This window comes from Rhizophagus irregularis, chromosome 26, assembly GCF_026210795.1.
Source record: "Rhizophagus irregularis chromosome 26, complete sequence".
In the NCBI taxonomy this organism is placed as follows: domain Eukaryota; kingdom Fungi; phylum Glomeromycota; class Glomeromycetes; order Glomerales; family Glomeraceae; genus Rhizophagus; species Rhizophagus irregularis.
In genome coordinates, this window is record NC_089454.1 from 2,437,442 (window position 1) to 2,463,658 (window position 26,217).

A 26,217-nucleotide genomic window follows, 5' to 3' on the forward strand; every position below is an offset into this window, starting at 1 on the left:
AGGTATAATGAAAATATGCTTGTAGCTCTGAAAAGTTTGGATAATTCAGAAAGAGTTACATTAGAATTTATTAATGAGGTATTTATTTACTTGTTATTAATAATTTATAATTTGTGAATTTTAGTTTATTAATACATTTTACACTTTAAATATAGGCTATGTCACATAAAAAAGTAAATGACAATTATTACATTATTAAATTTTATGGAATAACTCAAGATCCCGAAACAAGAAATTACATGATGGTCTTAGATTATGCAGAAAGTGGAAGTTTACGTGATTATTTGGAAAAAAATTATAGAGAATTAAATTGGGAAACTAAGATTAATTATTTGTATTGTATTTCATCTGCACTTGAAAATATTCATGGGAATGAATTAATTCATCGTGATTTACATATGGGAAATATATTAAAAAATTATGATAATATTCTTATTACTGATTTGGGATTATGTAAACCTGCAAATTGCAATTCATTAGAAAATACAAAAAATAATATATATGGCGTTTTACCTTATATAGCCCCTGAGATTTTACGAGGACAAAGTTATACTAAAGCTTCTGATATTTACAGTTTTGGGATAGTCATGTATGAAGTTATTTCTGGATTATCTCCATATCACGATTTAATTAATGATGAATTTTTAGCAGCGAAAATTTGTCAAGGACTTAGACCAAGGTTTAAAACTATTAAAGTACCTCCATTCATTGTGCATTTAATTAAAAGATGTTTAGATGCAAATTTACTAAATCGACCAACGGCATTTGAAGTTAGAGATAAATTATGGGGATTCAAGTTTGAAAATTCAGTAGAATTAATAGAACTGCAAAAACAAATTAAAGAAATTCATGATAACAATACACATGAAAATTCAGTAGAATTAATAGAATTGCAAAAACAAATTGAAGAAATTCATGATAACAATACATCTTTAACTAGCTCGTCATATAGAATGCATTCAAAAGCTAATTATACTGGTAGTAGTTTACTTAGTTTTAATAACCTTTCAGTGCCAAAAAATTCTGACGATTATTATGAACAAAATGGTGATATAATAAGTGAAAAATTTTCAGGTATTAATTAATAATTTGTTATCAGATAAATCAATTCTTAAATATACTAATAATACTTTGATTTGTTAGAGTCTTTGTAAATTAATATTTCTTTATGAAAATGGCTTATATAATAACTACGGTTTTCATATTTAACGTTATTTTTATTTTCCAAGTCAAATATAACGAGTCCAGGTAAAAAAAGTAACAAAAGTAATTTAATTGCTGCATTATTTTTCAATATTTCTTCTTTTATTTCTTATCATTATAATTTAAAATTCAGTTTAATGTTAGACTATCTAACCTTTGATTTTAAAATGGGGTAAATTTTTTTTTACTTTTCTAATTTAACACTAGAAGCGTATTTTTTTTATTTGTAGTTAATAACATTAAAATGTTTAATGGTCTCATGTATTAATTATTTTATAATTATATATTTATATTATTACTTTTAAATAAATTAACAATTAAAAGTTTTAAGCATATCGTGTTGAGACATTTTTTTAAAATTGATTAAAACTGTAGCAACTGAAATTGCATAATAACATTCAACCTAAAAAATCTATTCAAAGGTAGAAAATGTTGCTGCGAACTGAAGTTATTTATATACCCATCACATAATTTAGTAGGACGAAAGGAAAGTAAAATATGATTTAAATTTATCTCCTTCTTTGGGATGTATGGTCAAAGCTGTACTAGTTCGTTTCGTCAGGAGACTTGTAAAATAACCTGTCTGTTTTTTATTTATATCTTTTCCTTAAAAAAATTTTTGATCAAATTGATAAAATTGACTTCTTTTTTATTTAAGAGTAATAATTAACTTTTATCTCATTAACTTCAATGACTTCTAAATTTCTAAAGTTTAGTATTGTTCCAATATCTTCAACATCTAGCTAAAATGATTATTATTAAAACCTATGATTTAACCGGAACTGTGAAAATCACATATCACGCGTTTTCATGTTACACGATTTGAATTATTTATACAGAGGATAATCTTAATGTGATTAGTTATATAGATGTTTTAAATAGATTAGAAGAGTAAGCCAAAGGAGGCGAATATATTTTAAAAGTGAGTAGTAAGCGCAATAAAGGAATTTCATTTTTAATAGATAAAAATTTTTGATATACGAATTTGCAACACAACATGGCGCAACCTGATCTAACAAATGTAGATATTATGAAAAATACGAGCAAACTTTTACTAACATTTAAAATTAAGAAATATGGATTTTTACATTATATTTTTCGTTAAATTTTATTTATTGAAAGCTCCTTTTTATGTCAATTATTAAATCTTGTGCGGCTGGCCTGCGTCACGCTAATAATTTTGCGATTCTGCGTCTGCGTCACGCTTATCAGGAAAATCAGGAAAAGCAACAAGTTGCCGTCTCACAACCGAAGCTCCTTTTATATTATTATTAAAAAGATTTTGTTTTAAATGATATTTAATAAAAAAGGAGAAAAAATGATAAAATAAAGAGGTTATCTATTTACTTGCTGAAACAATAGTAAAGGCGAAAATCAACAATAGATATTTCAATTGCATGATTCCAGATTTTTTTTTCTCGTGGTTTTTTGTTTGAATATATAATATATATTAAATTCGTTGTTAGTAAATTTATTTTAAGGATATTTTGTCTCTTAGTTCTTATATAAAAGTATTTTCTTATAATAAACACCTCAAATTAATGATTTTTCCGAAGGCTGAATATACTGTAGAAGGCGAACAAGAGTATTTTTGCCACGTTTTTTTACATTGCGCCATGTTAAAATTTACAATTGAAAGCAGAGCCACTTTAAATTAATAATGTGAAAATGATGTCAATAATTATTTTGAGTCGCAATGCATTTAGTATTATTAACGAGAGCTTGAATCTATGATTTATTTATTATATTAATATTGGAATTGATTACATAAAAAGAATGTCCTATGTCATATACAGTATTGTATAATTAAACACATTTTATATAATTGGAATTCAAAAAATTTTTAATGGTGTAGAAAGTACAACCCGAATTTAAATTTAAAATAAAACATTATATATATATATATGTAATTATCACGTTTATGATTATGTGATATTATTTCTGGTTTCGCGTCATGTTTATTAGCATATTGTGGTTCTGTATCTGCATCAATAGTGAATTAATTTATTATTAAAAGTATTACTGCAGTTTAGCGAGTAAATTAAATCATCCCTTTAAAAGAAAAATTTTCTTTTTTACTAAAGCAATAATATGGCAAGATTGATTTTGTGTTACATATAATTTTTAATTCATTGCTTGTTTATTTGTTTAAAATTTTCTCAAATTATTTCATAATTACAAATTTTTTTCATACGAAGACGAAGTACAAGAGTATTTTTGCCACGTTTTTCTACATTGCGCCACAATTGGAACATGTGATGTCAATTTGGATTAATAACTTCGAAAATAGATTCTTTTTTTACTAATTTCATATGCGCTTTATCGTTATATATTAGGATTAAAATAATGATAGGAAAAATGCCGCCTAATATTTTAAACGAAATACGCGGGAAATAAAGTAATGTACGCTGCGCCTACTGCGTCTACTGCGCGAATCCAATTTAATTTAAATCACTGAGTCGGGACCATTCAATTCCGACGATCAGACTCGCGTTATAATATAACCCTGAAAATTCAAGATCTCAACACTCATTATAATGACATGAATGCAAAAAATTTAATTAATCGATATATTAAAACAAAATGAAAAATTATATTTATTTATTGATAATGGTGTAGTTAGCCGAAAAACAGAGCCGGATTCCTGATTGCCGATCATCCGGATCCGGTTTAATCGCCTGGAATTCCACGACGAACTACGCCTGAGCCGGTCCGGATCACGATGCGGCTAATTATTTTTCGGCTAACTACACCATTACATATTTAAGATGCGTAAAAAATAAAAAATTGAAATAAAGCAAAAAAAAAATTATCATGATCGATAACCAACATATTATGCATTATAAATTATACTATTGTTCAATCCTTAGACCAGATAATTGAGAATCTTTGATAATTTATAAAGCAATAAAATTAGCAACTACTAATATTTATTTAAAAAAAAAGAATTTTAAAAATTGAATACACTACCTTTATAATTTTCTTCATTGCTGATATTATTGAGATTTGTAAAACAGAATACTCTACTAGTATATATGGCGTCAGGATCTTTCTTGTATGAAGTTGAAATGTTGGGTATTTCTTTATCCGCTTCTTCAAATGTAGCTGTTATTTCTTTTCCTTTGTAACCAAAATTTTCTTTTTCTTGACTATCTTCAGACATATTAAAAGAAAAGGACCAAAACTCTAATATATCATTTAATTCACTGGCTGTTGGTCTTTGATTTGGCTCGGCATTCATACATTTACAAGCAAGATTCTTGTAAATTTCAGGGGTTCCTATTCCAAATTCTGGTCTAAGTTTATTACATATAGCCAATAACAGACTTAAATCATGTTTTTTGTCATAGAATGGTGGTTTTCCAGATGATAATTCTGTCATAATTACTCCAAAACTATAAATATCGGATGCTGATGTATATGTACTTCCATTTAAAACTTCTGGGGCAATATATGGTAATACTCCGCATAGTTTATTGTTTAATTTTTGTTTATCTGATGGTCTAGACAATCCAAAGTCTGAAATATAAGATTGGTCAAAAATTTGTAGTATATTGCCACTGTGTAAATCTTGATGACAATATCCTAATTTATGAAGATATTTGAGATCTACTGCCATCCCTTGTAAATACCTAATTTTATCTTTCCATAGAAGGTTGTTAAAATTATTTGAAAGGAAGTTTCTTAAATTTCCTTCTGCAAACTGTACAACCATCATATATTCTTCAGTTTCAGGATCTTTTGTCATTCCATAAAACTGCAAACCCCCATACCTCTCGCAGAAATGCCAATGTATTATAAGCTATTATACATATTAAAATTAGGTAAATTATTAATTGATAATATTTATTTACGGTATGTACCGAATTTAAAAAGACCCAGAATATATAGAGGTTAGGCCCAGGAGTTTAGGGCCGGAATTAAGATAATGCCAGTCAGTATCTATAAAGGGTAGTAAAATATTGACCAGCATTATCCATAAAAGGCAAGACACGCATAATTATTTTGCCCCATTTTGACCTGACCTTTTTAACCTTTTTATGTATATTTCGGGTCCTAATTTACAAAACGTACCTCATTTAAATATTCTGACGTCATATTCTGTGAATCATTTAACCTTTTTAGAGCAACTTTTATAGGTTCAGGTTCTCTTCTTTTCCAGTTCCCATCATCTAGTTTAAAATATTTTGCTTCGCCATCATTCCATATTGCGGAATATACTTTAGCAAATCCACCCTCCCCAATTAGGTTTATATTTATAAACCTATCAAATGGTATCCATTCAGGTAATTCAGGACAATCATCATTTCTTGCACAATAAATTGTATCTTTAATAAATTTGTCAATATTACTATTTCCGCTGGCTACTCTTTCAATCAACCTAAATGGGTCACATTTCTTACACCATAGCTTTCTAACAAATGGTTTTTTACAATAGGAACAATAAGAACAAAAGGAATAAAATGGAACATTAGGGATACTTGAATATATCTGAATAAAATAATTCAATATTTTGAAGAAAATTCCCAACATTATTAGTGTTACTCTATTATCAATGAAAAATGAGGATAAAAGGAAGTTACACAAATGGTACGCCAGATAAATATTATAATAGTATACCAACTGCTAATATTTCTACTTTTTGAAAAATTCTGCAAACTTGAAAAATATACAAAAGGAGTAGAAAAATTATGTGGATGATGAAATACAATTAATTTTAAATTCAAAAACGGCATTTTCTGTAAAATAAATTGTTACATTATTTATATGAACTATGGCGAAGTATGTGTCACTGGGTATTTGGTAACTTTGTACATCGAGAACATCGGGAAGATCGTTTGTGTAAACCACTGATTAATTAATTCTGCGATGCGACATAAAGCTGCGACCCGCCATAGTTTATGGATCCGGATCATACCCAAAGCAAAAAAGTGTTATCCAGCTCCAATACGAGTATACTCGTTTATCTTTTCATCAGATATGACACAAGTATACCCGGGCATTACCCGGATAAAATCAATTTCTTTTTTCTCAATAAATATATAAATCAAGATATTTATTAAATTTATAAAACTTTGACGTTGTTTGAACTTTAAAAATAAAAAAGTCTTATAGAGTAAGCATTGTTAAAGCTCACCAGTGGTAATTGGTAAACATCAGCGCACGGTTAATTCTGGTCGAAAATTATAATTTCAGCCAGAGTTTAGAAATTGTTTTAGGGTGACGATCACATTCAGTGAAAATTCGGCTGAATTTCGGCATACATCTGACGATCTGTGCTAAGTTACCGTTGGTATAATTTACACCTAGTCTAACTTACACATCCAGAAATGATTACTATTTACGAATAGCAACCTTATTCTGAATTACATTTCTAATTTTAACTTTAATATCATGCTATCTCTTATTAAAAGCTGATATTCCAGATGATAGCTCAGTCAATAAATGATATCAAAATTCAGAAGACAGTATACTGTGCATAATATTTCTTTATTCAATACTTCTGCTGAGGCATGTATGGTATATATAGTATATAAAATGTACAAAATAAAATTTAGATATTATAGTTATTATTGAGCATATTTATTGTGCCGTATCCCGAAAAGCAGTATTAAATTTTCTGCCAAGTAATGCACTAACGTATCGAAGTAGGGCAATTACAATTTCCGATAATTTTTTCAACCTTCACGTAGAAATTATCTGATTGATCTGAATTCATTTGTAGTTTTAAAAAAGTCTTAAATGGATTCTCTTATTAATGGTATTAAAAAACTATTCAACTCTGACGAAGAAATATGTGAAATATGCAATTATACATGTTATACAAAACGTTTTCAACAAAATTTTATAAATTGGTCTAGTAATAATGACGTTATTGATAATTTTATTAAAAATACCCAATTATCAGCTCATGGAGATGTGAAAAAAGCATTAGGATGGATACCTTATTATAAATTTTATGATATTGAAGATATTACAAAAGACAGGTACTACGCAAATTGGATTGATGGAAATATGATTGATTGGGACAGTGAAAATCAAAATTGGAAAAGAGAAGGTCGACATATGATTGTGGAACTGAAAAAATTAAATGATCCAAAAAGTATCGAACAAGAAGCTATGGATGAGGTATAATAAGTTTAATTTTTTTTTTGAAATTTTTTGTAAAATCTTAATTTATATTAATACCATTTATTATTCGTAGATGAGTGACCTTTATGGAATAACTTGGGATCGAAAAACAAAAACATATTTAATGGTTGTGAGTGAGATATGTAAAAAATGTAATGTTAATTGCGCTGCAAAACTTTTTCAACCAAATTTTAAAAATTGGACCAGTGGTAATAATGATATTGACAAGTTCATTCAAGATACTCAACTGTCATCTCATGAATATGTAAAAAATGCATTAGAATGGATATATACCTTATAATAATTTTAATGATATTAAATATATTGCAAAAGGAGGTTTGGCAATGTATATAAAGCAAATTGGATTGATGGAAATATGATTTATTGGAATAGTAAAAATAAAGATTGGAGAAGAAAAGTCCAAAATATGGCTGTAGCATTGAAAAGTTTAAATAATACAAAAAATGTTACGTTGGAATATATGAATGAGGTATAATTTAATTTTCATTTATTAATTATTATAAAAATTTCATGAATATAATATTATTAATATATTGATATATATTGTATATAGATTACGTTATATAATAATAGAGTAGATGATGATGTATATATTAGATTATATGGAATAACTCAAGATCCAGAGACAAAAGATTATATGATGGTATTGGATTATGCAGAGAGTGGAAGTTTACGACATTATTTAAATGTAAGTTATAATGAATTAAATTGGGAAAGTAAAATTAATTGTTTATATTGTATTGCATCTGGGCTTGAAAATATTCATAAAAATGAATTAATTCTCGAAATTTACATATTGGTAATATGGTAATATATTGAAAAATAAAAATATTCTTATTACTGATATGGGATAACACAAAAAATGACATATATGGTGTTTTGCCCTATATTGCTCCCGAAATTTTAAGAGGGCAAAATTATACTAAAGATGCAGACATTTATAGTTTTGGTATGATTATGTATGAAGTAATTTGTGGTTTGCCTCCTTATCATGATATTAGCCATGATACATATTTAGCGACAATAATTTGCCAAGGACTTAGGCCAAAATTTAATATTGAAGCAATGTCGGACAACTTCCCGACAACCGATTACCGACAAGACATATTCCTGAATGAACATTTTACTGACATGACACATTCTCCAATGGACATTATACCGACATGCTATTTTTCCCGACATGACATTATCCCGACAACAACATTTCCCGACAGACATTTCCCCGACATGACATATACATTAAAAAAAGCGATTTCCCAATTATTTAAAATAAAACATATGGAGAAAATCTTTTTATTTGTTTATTCATATATTTGTTTTAGTAAAAATTCGCAATTTCATGTACACTGTATATTTCATTTTCATAGTGCAAATTTTTAATAAAATAACTTGCAGCGTCCCTACAAAAATATATTTTAGTTGCATTTATTTATTTCCAGTTATTTTTTTAACAATTTTTTAAAAAAGAATTTGCCATAAGACAATTGTCTTATTAAATATATCCATGTCTTATAAAGTACAACGGTTTAAAGAAACCTTTTTTTTAAAAAAAAATTGTTATAAACAAGGTCATTTTCATGGGGGAGCTTGACATACTTTTAAAAGATCTTTTAAGTGAAAGTTTTTGTAAATGACCAATTCTCTCTTTTATAAACAAGCTTCGTTAAAATAAATAAACTTTTTAAATCTATCTTTTTCTTAAATAAAAGAATAAACAAATGTTGTTTTTTATTTATAATGAGTAAATTAAGTATAGAAAAATGGTAGATTTCGGTTTATTGTAAGTTAAAATAGTAAAATAGTAAAAATTTGGGCGATTGTCGCCAGAGTTTTTTTTTCAAATATGTCACATGATGTACGATATATAGAGTAAATTTATTAAACAACTTAGCTAATTTTTGATCGGCTAAACTTAAAATTGTATCGCAAAAGATATTTTTTTAAAAATTTTTTTTGCAAACATTTATTCTAATGAAATTTTATTTGCAAATATTAAAATTTAAGTCACACATTTACAATTTTAAAGAAAAAAACCACTGTATTTTTAATGGTGATAAACAATTAACAATAAAGATAAGTAAATTACAATGATAAGGAGAAAGATGCTAATAAAAAAATGAAATAACAATGGAGTAATGGAAACTAATAAAAGATGAAAGGGAGTAAAAAGAGTAGTGAGAAGTGATAGGAAACAAAAAGGAGAAATAGGACATGATGGTAGATAAAGAGGAGTGATGGAAGACGAAAAGGAGTGATGAGAAGATGATGAGGAGTGATGAGAATATGAAGAGGAGTGATGGGAGACGAAAAGGAGGGATAGGAAAATGAAGAGGAGTGATGGGATACAAAAAGGAGTGATGGGAGACGAAATGGAGTGATGGAAGACGAAAAGGAGTGATGTGAAAATGAAGAGGGGATGGGATACAAAAAGGAGGGATGGGAAGATGAAGAGGAGTGATGGGAAGATGAAATGGAGTGATGAAAGACGAAAAGGAGAGATGGGAAAATGAAGAGGAGTTATAGGATACAAAATGGAGTGCTTTGATACATGGTAAGATCATTTCCACTTTTAAATCGAATTTTCAATGATCTCAATGCTTTATCGACTTTCGTTCACTATCAAGTAATTATTGGAATATTTCGGACTTATTCGCACTTTTCTATACTGATATCTTTTTAATTACATGATATTTGTATGATTTAAATCTTTCGTTATTAATCAATTAATTCACATTATCGATTGTTTTTATTTCAAGATATTATCATATCATATGAACTTTTTTTTTAAAAAAAAAAGTAGGAATAAAAGTAACAACAAATAAGTAGAAGCTATTTAATTCACATACTGTATATATAATATGAAATCAAAAAAAGTAACACTGTATAAATAAATAAATGAATGAATTGAAAAAATTGATTACTACATAAACAAAATTCTTAAATCTACTCAGTTAACAGACGACCTTCACTAAATTTGCTCATTGCAATCGGGACATTTATTCGTTTGCGTTACTTCATCACATTTTTCAATCGTATACTAAAAAAAAATTAAAATGTAAGTTATATACACATACTAGTATTATACGTAATCATGTATTGTTAATTACTTACCAGATGACCATTTGGACATTCATACCAATGTCCTAATAAATAAAAAAAAATGATAATGTAAATTATTAATTAATATTAACTTTTTAAATAAAGTGAAATCCGATACGTACTTGAACTTTTAAATTCGGTTTTTATAGCTTGATAAATTTCCAATATTTCTTCGATACTTAAAGTATTATTTAAATTTAAATCACAATTCTCAATTTCATTACAATTTTCCAATAAATTTACTAGTCTTGCGTGAATATTATTCTTAAATTTCTCTTCAGAATCTTTATATCCCTGACTTTCAAGTATATTTTCAATCCGTTTTTTAATATCCTCGCGTTTTTCTGTAATTCTTTCTTGAAGATCTCCAGCGTCATCATTGGTACTTTCATTAGGAGAGAATCTTAGCTGATATATAAGTAATTTAAGATCAAATTCTAATATTTCTATATTAACCAAAAGTAAATGTCTACTATAAAGAGTAGATTCTGCTATTTCTCTTATCGTATTCAAATGATTTTTAATAGAACTTTGTAATCTCTCAATAAATTTCTTCCAAATTTCTTTAATACTTAAGGTATTTTCGTTAATCGTAGCAGTGGGTGTTGATTCTTTCAACACCTCTTGAATTATGAATAAAATTTCGTTATGTATAATTTTTTGTATATATATAATTACAAAAAATGCATCTAAATAAATTCTCCGATCAACTTGTGGTATTGAAATTCCCACTTGAGAAAGCGTTTCTTGAAAAGTTTCAGAAGAAATGGAACTTAAAGTATTCATAACTGGAGGAGAAGAATCTGAAGCGTAAGATTCTTCATTTTCTAATTTAGCTTGATACCTAGAAATTAATTTTAATAAAAATAAATAAGACGAAAAATGAAATCTTTAAAAACAAATTATACATTAGCAATATACTTACAAACTTGAGACAGTAACATCAAAGGCTTTTTTATGAGGTGGAAATTTTGTAGCTTCAGCAATTAAAGTTAGTTTCTGATAACAATTTAATAATTCACTAACATGAGCAACCCAAGCTTTCCTATTATTTCTGTTAAACCCATGATATTTTCCAATTTCCTCAAAATATTTATGAGGTATAATTTCAGGTAAGTTTCTGTTTACAACTTTATGTTCTTCAAGTACAACTTTAATTGGCCTTGATCCGGATTTGGGTAAAGCATCTTTTAATTTATTTCTTCTATTGATCATTTCATCTTTAAGAGGATCAATTTGCATGATAATGTCTTTTAATTGACAGCCATATTTTAATAAGAATTTTTTGGTCTGCATATCCAATATGTATTTATTAATAATTCTACCATATCTCTTGACATTCTTAACTGGAGTTCTACATGTCGGACAAGTCTTTGCGTTCATTGATAAATTTGGAAGTATTTTAATTGATGTCCATCCTACTTCAACTGAACCTTCATAATAATCTTTCATTTCCATAAGCTTATCTATAGTCTCCATAGTATATACATGTCCACAAGCAAGAACAATCATTCTTTTTTCATTCCAATCTATTTCACTAAACGTACTTTTGGAATTGATATCTAACACCATAAAAGAAAAAATATTTTAAAATAATGAAAAAAATTTGAAAATTTTCGAGATAATTTAATTGATTTTACCTTGATTTAAAACATTTTCAGGAGCACAATCGACACAAAAATCTTTTGAAGGACAAATCTCACCACAAACTCCGGCACAATTATGTCCACATTCTAATATTTTATTACACCTTTCATTACAAGGTAATCTATAACAAGAAACTCCACAACTTAATTCACATCTTCCTTGATGTTCACATTCCCATGAACATTTTTCTGTACATACAGCACAAGGTTCTAAACAATGCTTATTACATGATGTATGCTCACATATTACTGTACAATTATCTTCACATGGTGGACATTCTTTTCCTTCATGACAATGACTTTTACATTTATGTCCACAAAATAAAAATTTATCACACACAGTTTGACATTTTCCATGTTGTGTTCGTTCAATAGGGACGGTTATATTTGGTCCTTCTTGTTTAGATCGATTTTGACATTTAGTACATTCGCTTAAACATTCATGACCACATTCCAATTTTTCTTTGCATTTTTCTATACATTTATAATCAGTACTAACGGGTTCAGAGCACTATACATATAAAAATATTGTTAATATAAATGACAAAATTATATAATATTGTATTTATAAATAAAAATACTCACGTAAATATTTCTATAATGTTCACATTGTAGTAATTTCTTTGGAACTAAAGTTTTACATTTAATTGAATCTTTAGCTCGATCTTGCCAACATTTAGCATTTTTTAATTCATGACCACAACCAGGTAATATAATATTTCCGACAAGAAATTCACAATCCTCACAATTATCAAAGCAACGTTTTTGACACTGATGATTACATTCCGAATTTATTTTTAAACAAGGTTCATCACATTTGATTCCAATATGTTCAGGATTATCTGCATGACATCTAAATTTACATTTGTGTCCGCAAGGAAGTGGCGCGTTACAAGTTTTATTGCATCCACCATCTGGACTAACTTTTTCAAATTGATCAGGCTCGACAATAATATTCTTATAATCTGGATGTCTATCACATACAATTGGAATACCAAAACCAACTTGATTACGCTCATGTAAAATATCAATTACCGGAGCCCACATATCTTTAGATTTCATCGACATTAATTCAGAATTACCAATGAGATACATTCCTTTACGAGCACGTGACAATAATACGTTGCTTCTATTTGTACTTTTGAGAAATCCAATAGAATCATGCCCACTTGGTGATTTAGAGAAATTACGAACTAAAGAAACAATAATAATGTTTGCTTCTTCACCTTGAAAATTATCGACAGTTCTTAAAGTAACTTGTTGATTTAAGGATTTCTTTGACGCAACGCCTTTACTTTCATCATTTACATTACTAATTGCTCCATTTTGTTGTTCTTCCATTTCGGTAATATTCTGTGCATCTCTTTCATCAATAACAACAACAAACGATTTAGCCAAAGCATCTCTAATTTTAATCATTTGCCCTAAATAAGGTGTAAGTACGGCTATGTCATCAGGTTTAGTATATCCATTCCTAACAAAATATTTTACCATTTCGACAACCATTTTAACTTCGTATTTATTCACATGAGACTTTATTGCATACTCTCCACCTGAGTTATTTTCTGGATTTCTATGATCAATAAAATAAACGTTGTGTTGAGCTCCACGTATATTCTCGTATTGTATAGTATTATCACCGTCAATTAACTCCGGATAAAGTGTATGTCTAATTAAATCAGAAACTTCTTTTCTCATACGTCTCTGAGTTAAAAGTTGTGCCTTTTCAATTTTAGCTGCTTTATCACCATAAACTAATCTTTCAAATAATGATTTGTCCAATTGATAATTCTTTCCTGTTGATGAATCTATACTAAGAGAATAAGTTGCAATGTGAGGTCGAAGTTGATTATGATCGCCAATTAATATCAACTGTTGGGTCGATGGAGTTAATGCACTAAGAATATGTGCCTCTAATACTTCTCCTGCTTCTTCACAAACGATAATTTTGGGACCAATTGATCTAATTAAATTTTGAAATTTAGCCGCGCCATTTGTAGTCATACCGATAACATCACTATTTAATAATACTTGTCGACGCGATTCATCATAAATATTATTTATTTCTTTACATTTTGTCTCATAATATTTTTGTGATCTTGATAACTTTTCGACAGTTTGTTTATAAATTATTGCACGCCAATGATCATGAAGTTTTTTTCTTTCTACTACCGACATTCTCCAAATTGAATAATCATTTAATAATACGTTCAAAGGTCGATCTGTTTTTGGTTCTTTGTAATTTTTAATCCAATTTATCGTATTTTCATCAATTTGTGATTCATTACTACTTGTACTCGTTATATTTTTGACATCTGGTGGATTTAATACAAGCTTTTTTCTTCTATTAATTGTTGCGATATCTACTCCTTTTATCCATAATTCAAATGGGTGTTTCTTATTTTTCTTATTTTTTTTAGAAGTTTGAAATCCTGATTTTTCATTAGTATTTAAAACCCAACTTGGTAAATCTTGATTTGATACATTATTGAATTTATTAAAAAATCCCTTTTGATTTTTATTTAAATAATCTTTTGCTTCATTCCATTTCATCCATTTTCTAGTTAAAAAATAATTTACTCCTTCAGTATCATATTCTATCCATTCAATATCTTCATATAATCTTGCTAATAAACGAGATTCTTTTCTTGTACGAGCACGATTTTTACAAATTTCATCCAAACTATAATCTTTGATCTTTTCTGATTTTGATCGAGAACCTAATCTTACTATTTTCGTTATATTTTCATCAAGTAAATGCTAGAAAAAAAAATTTTTTTTGAAAAACGAACGAAAAAAATTTGAAAAACAAACGTTAAAATTAAAGTTAAAAATTTCTTTTTCGAACAATTATAATATATATAATGAATAATTAAATTTTACCTCCAAGAATTGATCAAGAGCGTGATTAGTAAAACAAATGGCTAGAATTGGACCAATTTTCGTTTTACGATTTTCTTTGGCCAATAATACTTTCATTAATTGAACACCAACTACAGTTTTACCCGTACCTGGTGGTCCTATAATGATAAAATAAGGTATCTTTTAAATCTCGTTCAAAATATAAAATATAAAAATCAAAAAACCTACTTTACGTCATACGTACCCTCAACTAATGCAACTTCACGTGTTAGAGAAGATACCAACGCCTTAGCTATTAAAGACAAAAGTTAATTTTCAATTCATATAATGATATAGTAGACACTAGTAGTACTTGTTAAAATTTACCTTGAGTTTCGTCTAATCCATAAGGAGTTCCATTTGGCAATTTGCCGATATTACTATATTTAACGATATCTTTTATAACACTATCGTGGCTACTCTCTTTTGCAACATTTAATTTCAATTTATGCTTATTTTTACACAAAACTGATAAATCAAATTGAAATCCTGGAGCTCTAGTATACATAGGATTTTCAACTTTAACATCAAGAGTATTAATCATTTCTTCCCTTATATCTTCTCTCATTTTTCCTTTTATATCTTCACCATTGTTCACATTCGAATCATTAAAATTAGGAGCCAAATATTTTTCAAAAGGTAAAGAAGAAGGATTTGTTGTTTGAAGAGTTTTAAGAATATGATAATAAGATTCTAAGTAAACACCAGTTGATTCCACCATAAATCTATTCTTTAATGGTATCTTTTTAGTCTTATTAAATATTGAGATCTCGCTTAACGCGATAGGATAAATTGATGGATCAATAAAATTAATATCAACCTCCGCAAAATTTTCATCTCTCGATAAAATTCTCTCATTCCTATATATGACTATTCCAAAATAAAATAAATATAAATCTGAATCACTTATAGAAGAACTACGACTTTGAGGATTTGGATTTGGTAATATAAGAGTAACTAAACTACCAGTTAATAATCTTTTATTCTTTTCCCAATATTCTCTTCTAGCTCTTACACCTTTTGCTCTGATTTTTGGAGGAGTAAAACTTACAGTACAAGCATAACCTTTTCTTCTATCACAAGTAATATTAACAAATTGTACATTCGTATATACTTGTAAATCACCATTTTCATTCGTACCATCATTATAAGAAAATTTACCACCTTCTTCTTGTATTTTCTTAAATTCTTTTGACAATTTAACGTCATTATCAGAATAAGTATGTTCTTGTAATAATGCAACTAAAAAATTTGATAAACCACCACGAATTGGATTTAATAAATCTTCCCTTAAGAGACGAAATTGTGTATCAAGTAATCTAGCCGGTCCATCAGGTAAAAAATGTAATGCATAACGAAGTGAAGAAGGTAAAAAAGGTGGACGTTCACATAATATTTCTTCTTTCGTAGGAATAATTGAAATTTTTGAAATTTCTACAAAATCATTATCATGCCTTTTACCATATTTTGATAATTCACCAGGTGGATCATAAGTTTTTTCCCTATCAAGTCTTCTAGCTAATTCTTTATAATATAATTGATCTAATTTTGCATTTAATTCTTTAGCTTCAGGATTTTGATCAAACATTAAATTATTACGTCCATTATTTAACATCTTAATCATGATTTTCATCTCTTTTTCTAATATCATGAAAAAAAATTTTCTATTCTCCAAATTATTAGTTAATGGATCTCTTGAAGAAAATTGATTTTGTTCAATAGATTTTTGATAATTAGTCTTTAATCTGTATAAATCATTAGCAATATTATGCATTGTTTCATTAATAGATGAATTGCTGATACGACGTAATAATTCTGTGAGAAGCCGTACAATTATTAAGAAAAATATTCCTAAACTATTAAATATATATGATTAATTTATTACGAGAAACTTTTTACAACGTACGAGTCAAAAAAAAAATAGTACTTACGAAGACGGAATAAAAGTATATGGTTCACGCGACAATAATTCATCATCGCTGACACGAGAATCATGAACACTATTACGTTGTACCAACGTTTCCAACATTTTCATTACTTTATTATAGAGAAATGAGTCCTAATTATTTTATAAATAAAATTATTATTATTAATTAAATGAGGAGAAAGAATAACGTCATCAATAATACTTACAAGGTTTTCATAGACGACAATAAATATTGCAAGAACATATTTTTCCAAAATACATTCAGTGATAGCCGTTCTAGTAAATAAACCCAATAAAGGTAACACAACATGCTGAAAAGATAACACCCCATTATCAAGGCCCGCATCACATGACATTGAAGGAAAATTAATAATTTCTTTTAATTTCTTGACACCACTATCAGGGTCACCTAATTCAGTTACAATTTCTTCCACTTCATAACCTGTCTTATAATCTAATGCCACTAATGCAGAACAAACAAACATTTTAATATCTTTTTGATTCAAGGATTTATTTTTTTCCAATATTCTTTTCCAAATAGTTTTAATCGGTTCACCATCAGTAATAAAAACTAATCGATCACTACCATTATAAGTTAATTCGGAAGAACTAAAATTCATAATGGTGGTTTCTTGTTGCGATTTCTTTATTTGAGAAACGGTAAGTCTTAGTGCTGGTATGGCTTCTGGACGATTATGATCACGTCTTTGACTTAAACGAGGTCCTGCATTTCTATTTCTTTTACCGCCACCACCACTACTATTGCCGGTATTTTGTGTGCCATTATTATTGGAACCAGATTTTGTTCCCTTTTTTTTAGCCATGACTAATGATTGAAAAAAAAATTTCGTTTATTTTCTTATTACAGTAATTTCTTTTTTTTTAAAAAAAAAAAAGGAAGGAATGAAACGACTAAAACAAGAAGTCTTGATTTTTTATACTGTATGTAAACAATGGGAACAATACAAACAATTGATATTGTAAGTTGTAACAATGCAAAAGAAATTTTTTTTGAATTGACAAGCCTATCATCTAAAAAAAAAATTTTTTTTCGCAGATTTTCAACCTGAGATGCATCATAAATATAGTCTCCAATTATTCAGATCACATCAAATATTGGGAACGATTTACTTTTTTAATTTATGCAATAAACAAACCATATTTATTTTTTTTAAAAAAAAAGTAGTCCCAAAATTCAAAAAATCCAATTTTATCATGCATTTTATAATAGAATATATAAAAAATAATAGTTAAAAATTTTTTTTTATTTAATAAACTTATCTGTTATAGTAATGTGGTAATGTTTTTCCTCAAATAAGAAAGAAACCTTCTCGGAAAATTTCGGAAAGTCGGATGTTCTTGCATAATATTTGGTTTATTTATTATATAAAATGTAGGAAATCACATGTTAGAAAATTTGTCTTAACCTTCTTAACCTCAAATTGTTAGTATCAAAAATTTTACGGAATAATCTTTCGAGCTTGTAAAAGTTTTTTTTCTTGTAACTTATTAATGTTAGTATCGTAAATAAAAAATTAAAAGTGTAATGATAAACGAAGAATTTATCTAGCGAAACTAACATTGGCAGATCAAAATTAAAAACAAGGATTTACCATATTGGGTAGATGTCAAATGTGAGGCGTAAAATGATCATCGAAAATTTTGTAACGATAATTGTTTCCAAGTGAATTAGTAAAAAGTATACGTGTGAAAAATTTAAAAAAAGGCTAGAACTTAAAACTGGCTAAATTTGAGACTTCTTTGTTAATAACATTGTAGTGTAACTCGATTAAAAACAGTTATACAGCGTTAGCAACAATGGCACTTTGATTTTTAATCTCGGATCAACAGATTGTAGTATAATTTTTTTATATTGATTATCGGTAAATTTTGTAACGATTAACAGTTACGTCAATTGTTATGTTGATCGACATGTAAAATACAAGCTGAAATTTATATATTCAATTCACACTAATTGACACATTTGTAACGATAATTTAAGAATAGAAAAAAATGAGATTTATTATTTACTCAATGTAAGATTACGCAATTATGAATTAAATGTAGCCAAATTTCATTTTATTTACTGAGAACATAGATACTAATAATACCTCACATACGGTATATGAATGTAAATATTTGGAGAAATAATAAAGTTATAATAAAATATCTGATTCAATACTAATCTGTTACTAATAACATACTTTCATATTTAACAAAAAAATCAATAATATTATAATCGATATTTAACATTCTGTGCGTGGTAAATTCTATTTACCATTCAATCTTTAATTTAGATAATTGAGAGTCTTTATAATTCATAAAAGCAACAAAATTAGAAACTGAAAGTTTGTTTAAAAAAAAAAATAAAATAAATTGAATACAATACCTTTATAATTTTCTTCATTGCTGAAATTATTATTTGCTAGTATATATAGCATCAGGATCTTTCTTGTATGAAGTGGAAATATTTGATATTTCTTTATCAGCTTCTTCAAATATAGCCTTAATTTCTTTTCCTTTATAATCAAAATTATCTTTTTCTTGATACACATTGCAATTACACCAAAATTTAAATATTTCAAATAATTCATTGGCTGTTTGTCTTTGGTTCGGATTAACGTTCATACATTTATAAGCTAAATTCTTATAAATTTCAGGAGTTCCTTTTCCAAATTCTGGTCTAAGTCCATTACATCTTTTTAATGCTAAGTCAGCATTATGCTTTCCTTTATAAAAAGGTGGTTTTCCAGATGATAATTCAGCCATAATTACACCAACACTATAAATGTCAGAAGATAATGTATAAGGTTCTCCATTTAAAACTTCTGGAGCAATATATGGCAATACTCCACATATTTTGTTATTCGATATTTGTTCGTTTGACGGTCTAGATAATCCAAAATCTGAAATATAACAATTATTGACTTTAGAATTACCACTATGAAGATCTTTATGTAAATATCCTAAAGACCTAAACCATGTAAATTTCTTAGGTCCATTGTAATTCGAATAAATAAGTAATCTTATCTTTCCATAGAATATTGTTGAAATTATTTGAAAGAATATTTCTCAAATTTCCTTGATCTGCAAATTGTACAATCATCATAAATTCTTGAGTTTTCGGGTCTTTAGTCATTCCGTATAATTGTAATGAAATCATGTATGATTTACTGAATTTCCAATGGGTTTAAGCTATAATTCATAATAATTTTTTTTAAAAAAAAGAACTGCTTCTTAGAAAAAATATATCAAACGTTAAAAAAAACATACAATACCTCATTTAAATATTCTGTTGTCATATTCTGTGAATTATTTAATTTTTTAAAGCAACTTTGATAGGTTTAGGATTTTTTTTTTTCATCTTCCATCATTCTGTTCCTCATAATATGTTTTATCATCTATCCATGTTGCAGAATATACTTTAGTGAATCCACCTTCACCAATTTGTTTGATATCTTCAAATCTATCAAATTGTACCCATTCAATTAATTTATAATTAACACTTACACTATTTCTTACATCATAAATTGTATTTTTAATAAATTTATCAATATCATCATTTCCACTAGTCCATCCTTCTAATATGCAACAAGGAACACCATAATTTTTCGGTATATGCATATGGTTTCTTACAATAAAAACAATTTCGTGTTTAATGTTTAACAAATCATTTAATTTATTAAATTCTGGTTCTATAGTCTCTTTTCCTTTATTCATAATAATTTTTGTGTTTTTAATTTAATTAAACAAATTTAATTATTGTATTAACCTTATATTAATGTTCACAAATGCATGATAAGACCATTTAACCATTCAATAATTTCCTTATCCTTCGTCATTATTAGAATTCAATTTTGTTCATAAAAAATAAGATCTTCTTGCATAATTATTCAATTAACATATATGTGGTCCGTTAAGAAGATACGTGGGAGGCTGTTCGGGTGAGAGAATCATTTTTTTGATTACACGAATGTTTGGGTCCCATCTTATATCCCCTGTACGAAACTTTCCGTAAGTTTATTGCCGAGGACTGAGATAGGTTCATCTAACTTGACCCTGATATGCGTTCCCTCAGATAGGAGGCTTGATTTTAAAAAACTTTTTAAGAAGAATAAATTAAATAAAGATAAAAAAAAAGGAAATATAATTAACTAAATTTAAGAGCTTGTAGATCACATGCCACATGCATCATTGTATGATTATCATCATTAGTATGTACTGTACGACCTGTACGTACAACGGTACAAGTGCTGACATCGATAATATACAATCATATACCAACGCAAGTGGTCACTCTCCTTTGGAATGACAAAGTACCTCTCGATAAAGATGTACGTAAGTGCCTAGGCAAAATAATCAACTATAATAATCATTTGAACCATAAAGAGTTGGCGGATATCCAAACTTTTACCAAACAACACATGATCAATTGGGCCTTAACTACTAAATGGCTAAACCACAATGCACATGGATCTGCTACTAGTGACGCTCATTCGAAAGATGTTGCTTGGAAAATTAAAACATCAACCATTACTTTGCCGACATTAGGTATACTTAATCGTAACTTTCCTGACATCATCAAGAATAGAACCGATTGTCTGCCATGCAACTCTGAAATGGAAACTAATCATCACATCTGGAGATGTCCTGTAATTTTACCTCGTCTTCTTACAACTTGCGATTGAAGCTAATAAGATTATTCAACGTGACGCTGATAAACTCTCTTCATGTATTACGGACTCAATCGAATATGCTGACACATTTAGTTGGACTTATAAAGACCTACCTCCTTCAAATGAGTCGATACTCCTTATACATCTTACATAACCCATAGTTTATTTGGGATGTTTTGAGTTCATTTAGTACTAACAGTGGTGCAACGAGCGTTAATGGATTCATGCATATTTCGCAGACTATCATCAAGACCACCGTTTGGAAACATAGGTCCATGATCTGGAAACAATGGAAGTGGAGTACGGTGACATTTGGCGGTGTGTAACATAAGGGGTGTGAAGCGTACTCAAGTGATGAATAGTATCTCAGCCCACTCTGAATCACGTGTTTGGCCCGTCGTGTTATTTATCACTTGAGTAAACTATCACATAGGGACCGTACTCCACTCATCACCCTAATTCATAACCCTACCCTAATTCATAACAAAAAATATAAAATAAATAAATAAATACCGGACTTCACAACTTTCTGTATCACTCTAGTATTATTGTCCTTCATCGATCTTTTATATGTCATTAATATCTAGGCTTGGTCGGAGTTTTAGATAGTTTTTTTCTTTCTTTTTTCTTCAGAGGATTTCAGTTTTTTGTAGTGGGTAAATGTTTTCCAGTGATATTCGTTAGAATAGTTTTGTGATTTTCATTGTATTCCTCCTTGCTATCCATAAAATAAAATAAACTAAACTAAACTGTACGTACAAGTGTTAGAATAACATGTAGATCCTTCCTTTTTGGATAATACCAGGCGGCATTGTGTAATTTTAGCCCTGAAGAGGAGTAGAGCCAATAATAAATGAGTGCCGATCTTTTGATACCCCATTTATATATTGCTCGGGCGTTTACAGTAGCACAATTACAGAATACGTAATTATACATAAATATTTGGTTAGCGCCATCTTGGTAATAAATAACCCAAATAAACATAAAATCGCGCCTTTTATTCGATCAACCTGAATTCATTTGTAGTTTAAATAAAATTCTCAAATGAGTTCTTTTATTGATGGTATTAGGAAGATAACTAACTCATCACATATTAACCCTGATGAAAAAATATGTAAAACATGCAATTATAAATGTTGCACAAAACGGTTTCAACAAAATTTCAAAAGTTGGACTAGTGATAATAATTATATTGATAAATTTATTCAAGATACTCAGCTATCAGCTCATAGAGACGTTAAAAAAGCATTAGAATGGATACCTTATAATAAATTATATAATATTAAGCATATTGAAGAAAACTGTTATGTAGCAAATTGGATTGATGGAAATATATTGTGTTGGGATAGAAAAAATCAAATTTGGATAAGAAGAGATCAAAAAATGATTGTAAAACTGAAAAAATTAAATAACCCAAAAGCTATTACATTAGAATTTATGGATGAGGTATAATAGATTTGTTTTATATTCAAATAAGTTTATGATAAATTTTTAATTTTTACTAATATATTATATTTATAGATTAAAATAGATTATGTATTTTATGGAATAACTCATGATCCAGAAACAAAAGATTATATGATGGTTTTGAATGAGAGATGTAAAAAATGTAATATTGTATGTAATGCAATACATTTTCAACAAAATTTCAAAAATTGGACTAGTGGTAATAATGATATTGATAAATTTATTCAAGATACTCAGTTGTCAGCTCATGAAAAAGTGAAAAATGCATTGGAATGGATTTCTTATAATAGATTATATAATATTAATGAGTATATGTCAGAAAATAATCGTGTAGCAAATTGGATTGATGGAAATATGATTAGTTGGAACAATCAAAATTGGAAAAGAGAAGGGCAAAATATAATTGTGAAACTGAAACAAATAAATGATTCAAAAAATATTGTTTTAGAATTTAAAGACGAGGTATATTATTTTCTTTTTTTTTTTTTAGGGTATTGCTAAACATCACTAGTGGTGATGGTCACCGGTGGTGAAATTATGATGTAATGCTGGCCAGTATTTTATTAGATTTTTAATTCTGGTCGAAAGTACATCATAATGCTGGTACGGTGACCATCACCGCCAGTGAGCTTTAGCAATTTTCTTTTTTTTATTAAAATTTTAATAAATTTATAATTTTTTGCTAATATACTGTATACATATATATAGATTAATAAAGCATATGGTGTAACTCAGGATCCAAAGACTAAAAATTATATAATGGTTTAGAGTGATAAATGTAAATTATGTAACTTTATATGTAATGTAATGCATTTTCAACAAAATTTCAAATTTTGGACGAGTGGTAATAATAATATTGATAAATTTATCCAAAATACTCAGCTATCATCTCATATAGATGTAAAAAATGCATTGGAATGGATACCTTATAATCGATTTTATAATATTAAATATCATATTGCAGAAAACATGTATGAAGCAAATTGGATTGATGGAAATATACAGTATTGGAATAGTTATAATCAAAATTGGATAAGAAAAGCCCAAAATATAAATGTAGAACTTAGAAAACTAAATAATCTGAAAAATATTACATCAGAATTTATGGGTGAGGTAAGGTGGATTAATTTATAATAAAATAAGTTTATGATAAATTTTTGATTTTTTGCTTTTTTGCTAATGATATATTTATAGGTTAAAATACATTATGTATTTTATGGAATAACTCAGGATCCAGAAACAAAAGATTATATGATGGTTTTGAATGAAACATGTAAATTATGTAATTTTATATGCAACGCAAAACATTTTCAACAAAATTTTGATAATTGGACTAGTGGTAATAATGATATTGACAAATTTATTCAAGATACTTAGTTATCAGTTCATAATATTTATGATTTAAATGAAGTGTTAGAATGGATACCTTATGATAAATTAAATGATATTAAATATATTGCAAGAAGCAGATATATTGCAAATTGGATTGATGGAAATATAATTAATTGGAATGATAATGATCAGAATTGGGAAAGAGGTCAAAATATGATGGTACAACTGAAAAGATTAGATAATCCAATAAATATTGCATTGGAATTTATTATTGAGGTAAAATAAAATTTTATTTAATGAATTTTTGTAAACTTTTAACTTTTTATTAACAAATTATATTTATAGGCCAAAAATTACTATAAAGTCTATGGGATAACTCAGGAACCAAAAACAAAAGATTATATGATGGTTTTGAATGAGGAATGTAGAAAATGTAATATTGTATGTAATGCAATACATTTTCAACAAAATTTCAAAAATTGGACTAGTGGTAATAATGATATTGATAAATTTATTCAAGATACTCAGTTATCAGTTCATGATATTTATGATTTAAATGAAGTGTTAGAGTGGATACCTTATTATAAATTAAATGATATTAAATATATTGCAAGTAGCAAATATATTGCAAATTGGATTGATGGAAATATAATTAATTGGAATAATAATGATCAGAATTGGGAAAGAGGTCAAAATATGATGGTACAACTGAAAAGATTAGATAATCCAATAAATATTGCATTGGAATTTATTATTGAGGTAAAATAAAATTATATTTAATGAATTTTTGTAAACTTTTAACTTTTTATTAACAAATTATATTTATAGGCCAAAAATTACTATAAAGTCTATGGGATAACTCAGGAACCAAAAACAAAAGATTATATGATGGTTTTGAATGAGGAATGTAGAAAATGTAATATTGTATGTAATGCAATACATTTTCAACAAAATTTCAAAAATTGGAATAGTGGTAATAATGACATTGATAAATTTATTCAAGATACTCAGTTATCAGCTCATCATAAATTTCATAATTTACAAAAAGCATTAGAGTGGATACCCTATAATAAATTTTTTGATATTAAATATATTGCGAAAGGTGGGTTTGGCAAAGTATATAGAGCAAATTGGATTGATGGATGTTTAAACAAATGGGATAATAATAATCAAAATTGGAAAAGAAAAGATCAAAATATGTTTGTGGCACTGAAAAGTTTGAATAATTCAAAAAATGTTACATCAGTATTTGTAAATGAGGTATAGTATAATTTTCATTTAATGAGAATTACAGAAATATCAGAATTTGATTTTTTAATATATTGCATATATATTCTGTGTAGATTGCACTACATAATAAATTAGATGATAATTATTATATTATTAAGCTTATGGAATAACTCAAGATCCAGAAACAAAAGATTATATGATGGTTTTAGATTATGCAGAGGATGGAAGTTTACGAAATTATTTAAATACATATTATAATGATTTAAATTGGAAAAATAAGATTAATTATTTATGCTGTATCGCGTCTGGACTTGAAAATATTCATAAAAATGAATTAATTCATCGAGATTTGCATATTGGCAATATACTAAAAAATTACGAAACTATACTCATTACTGATATGTAAACCTGCAGATTACAATATACCAGAGAATACAAAAAATTATATATATGGTGTTTTGCCTTATATTGCTCCTGAAATCTTGAGAGGGCAAAGTTATACTAAAGCTGCCGATATTTATAGTTTCGGTATAGTTATGTATGAAGTTATTTCTGGAATACCTCCATATCATGATTTAAGCCA

General features: G+C 27.6%; 6 protein-coding genes across 6 annotated transcripts; 4 read left to right on the plus strand and 2 right to left on the minus strand.

Annotated features, from left to right (window-relative positions):
• Nucleotides 1-587: 587 nt before the first annotated feature.
• Nucleotides 588-1,154, plus strand: OCT59_017721 (uncharacterized protein; the record flags this gene model as incomplete). Its single annotated transcript, XM_066137669.1, has 2 exons — nt 588-1,074; nt 1,144-1,154. The coding sequence occupies 2 exons, from the start codon at nt 588-590 to the stop codon at nt 1,152-1,154; spliced, it is 498 nt and encodes a 165-aa protein (XP_066004223.1).
• A 2,901-nt stretch (nt 1,155-4,055) lies between these two features.
• OCT59_017722 (uncharacterized protein) lies at nt 4,056-5,736 on the minus strand (the record flags this gene model as incomplete). Its single annotated transcript, XM_066137670.1, has 4 exons — nt 4,056-4,090; nt 4,174-4,499; nt 4,836-5,005; nt 5,278-5,736. The coding sequence occupies 4 exons, from the start codon at nt 5,734-5,736 to the stop codon at nt 4,056-4,058; spliced, it is 990 nt and encodes a 329-aa protein (XP_066004224.1).
• A 2,026-nt stretch (nt 5,737-7,762) lies between these two features.
• On the plus strand, nt 7,763-8,167 carry OCT59_017723 (uncharacterized protein; the record flags this gene model as incomplete). Its single annotated transcript, XM_066137671.1, has 2 exons — nt 7,763-7,825; nt 7,910-8,167. 2 exons carry the CDS (start codon nt 7,763-7,765, stop codon nt 8,165-8,167), a joined length of 321 nt encoding a protein of 106 aa, XP_066004225.1.
• A 2,157-nt stretch (nt 8,168-10,324) lies between these two features.
• Nucleotides 10,325-17,753, minus strand: OCT59_017724 (uncharacterized protein; the record flags this gene model as incomplete). Its single annotated transcript, XM_025331622.2, has 11 exons — nt 10,325-10,393; nt 10,468-10,499; nt 10,578-11,299; nt 11,381-12,017; nt 12,096-12,612; nt 12,687-14,861; nt 14,985-15,121; nt 15,208-15,255; nt 15,330-16,858; nt 16,934-17,061; nt 17,136-17,753. The coding sequence occupies 11 exons, from the start codon at nt 17,751-17,753 to the stop codon at nt 10,325-10,327; spliced, it is 6,612 nt and encodes a 2,203-aa protein (XP_025184845.1).
• Nucleotides 17,754-21,353: 3,600 nt separating this feature from the next.
• Nucleotides 21,354-21,617, plus strand: OCT59_017725 (uncharacterized protein; the record flags this gene model as incomplete). Its single annotated transcript, XM_066137672.1, has 1 exon — nt 21,354-21,617. One exon carries the CDS (start codon nt 21,354-21,356, stop codon nt 21,615-21,617), a length of 264 nt encoding a protein of 87 aa, XP_066004226.1.
• Nucleotides 21,618-24,176: 2,559 nt separating this feature from the next.
• Nucleotides 24,177-25,804, plus strand: OCT59_017726 (uncharacterized protein; the record flags this gene model as incomplete). Its single annotated transcript, XM_066137673.1, has 8 exons — nt 24,177-24,185; nt 24,267-24,329; nt 24,597-24,680; nt 24,750-24,845; nt 25,080-25,163; nt 25,233-25,320; nt 25,651-25,664; nt 25,748-25,804. 8 exons carry the CDS (start codon nt 24,177-24,179, stop codon nt 25,802-25,804), a joined length of 495 nt encoding a protein of 164 aa, XP_066004227.1.
• Between the last annotated feature and the right edge of the window lie 413 nt (nt 25,805-26,217).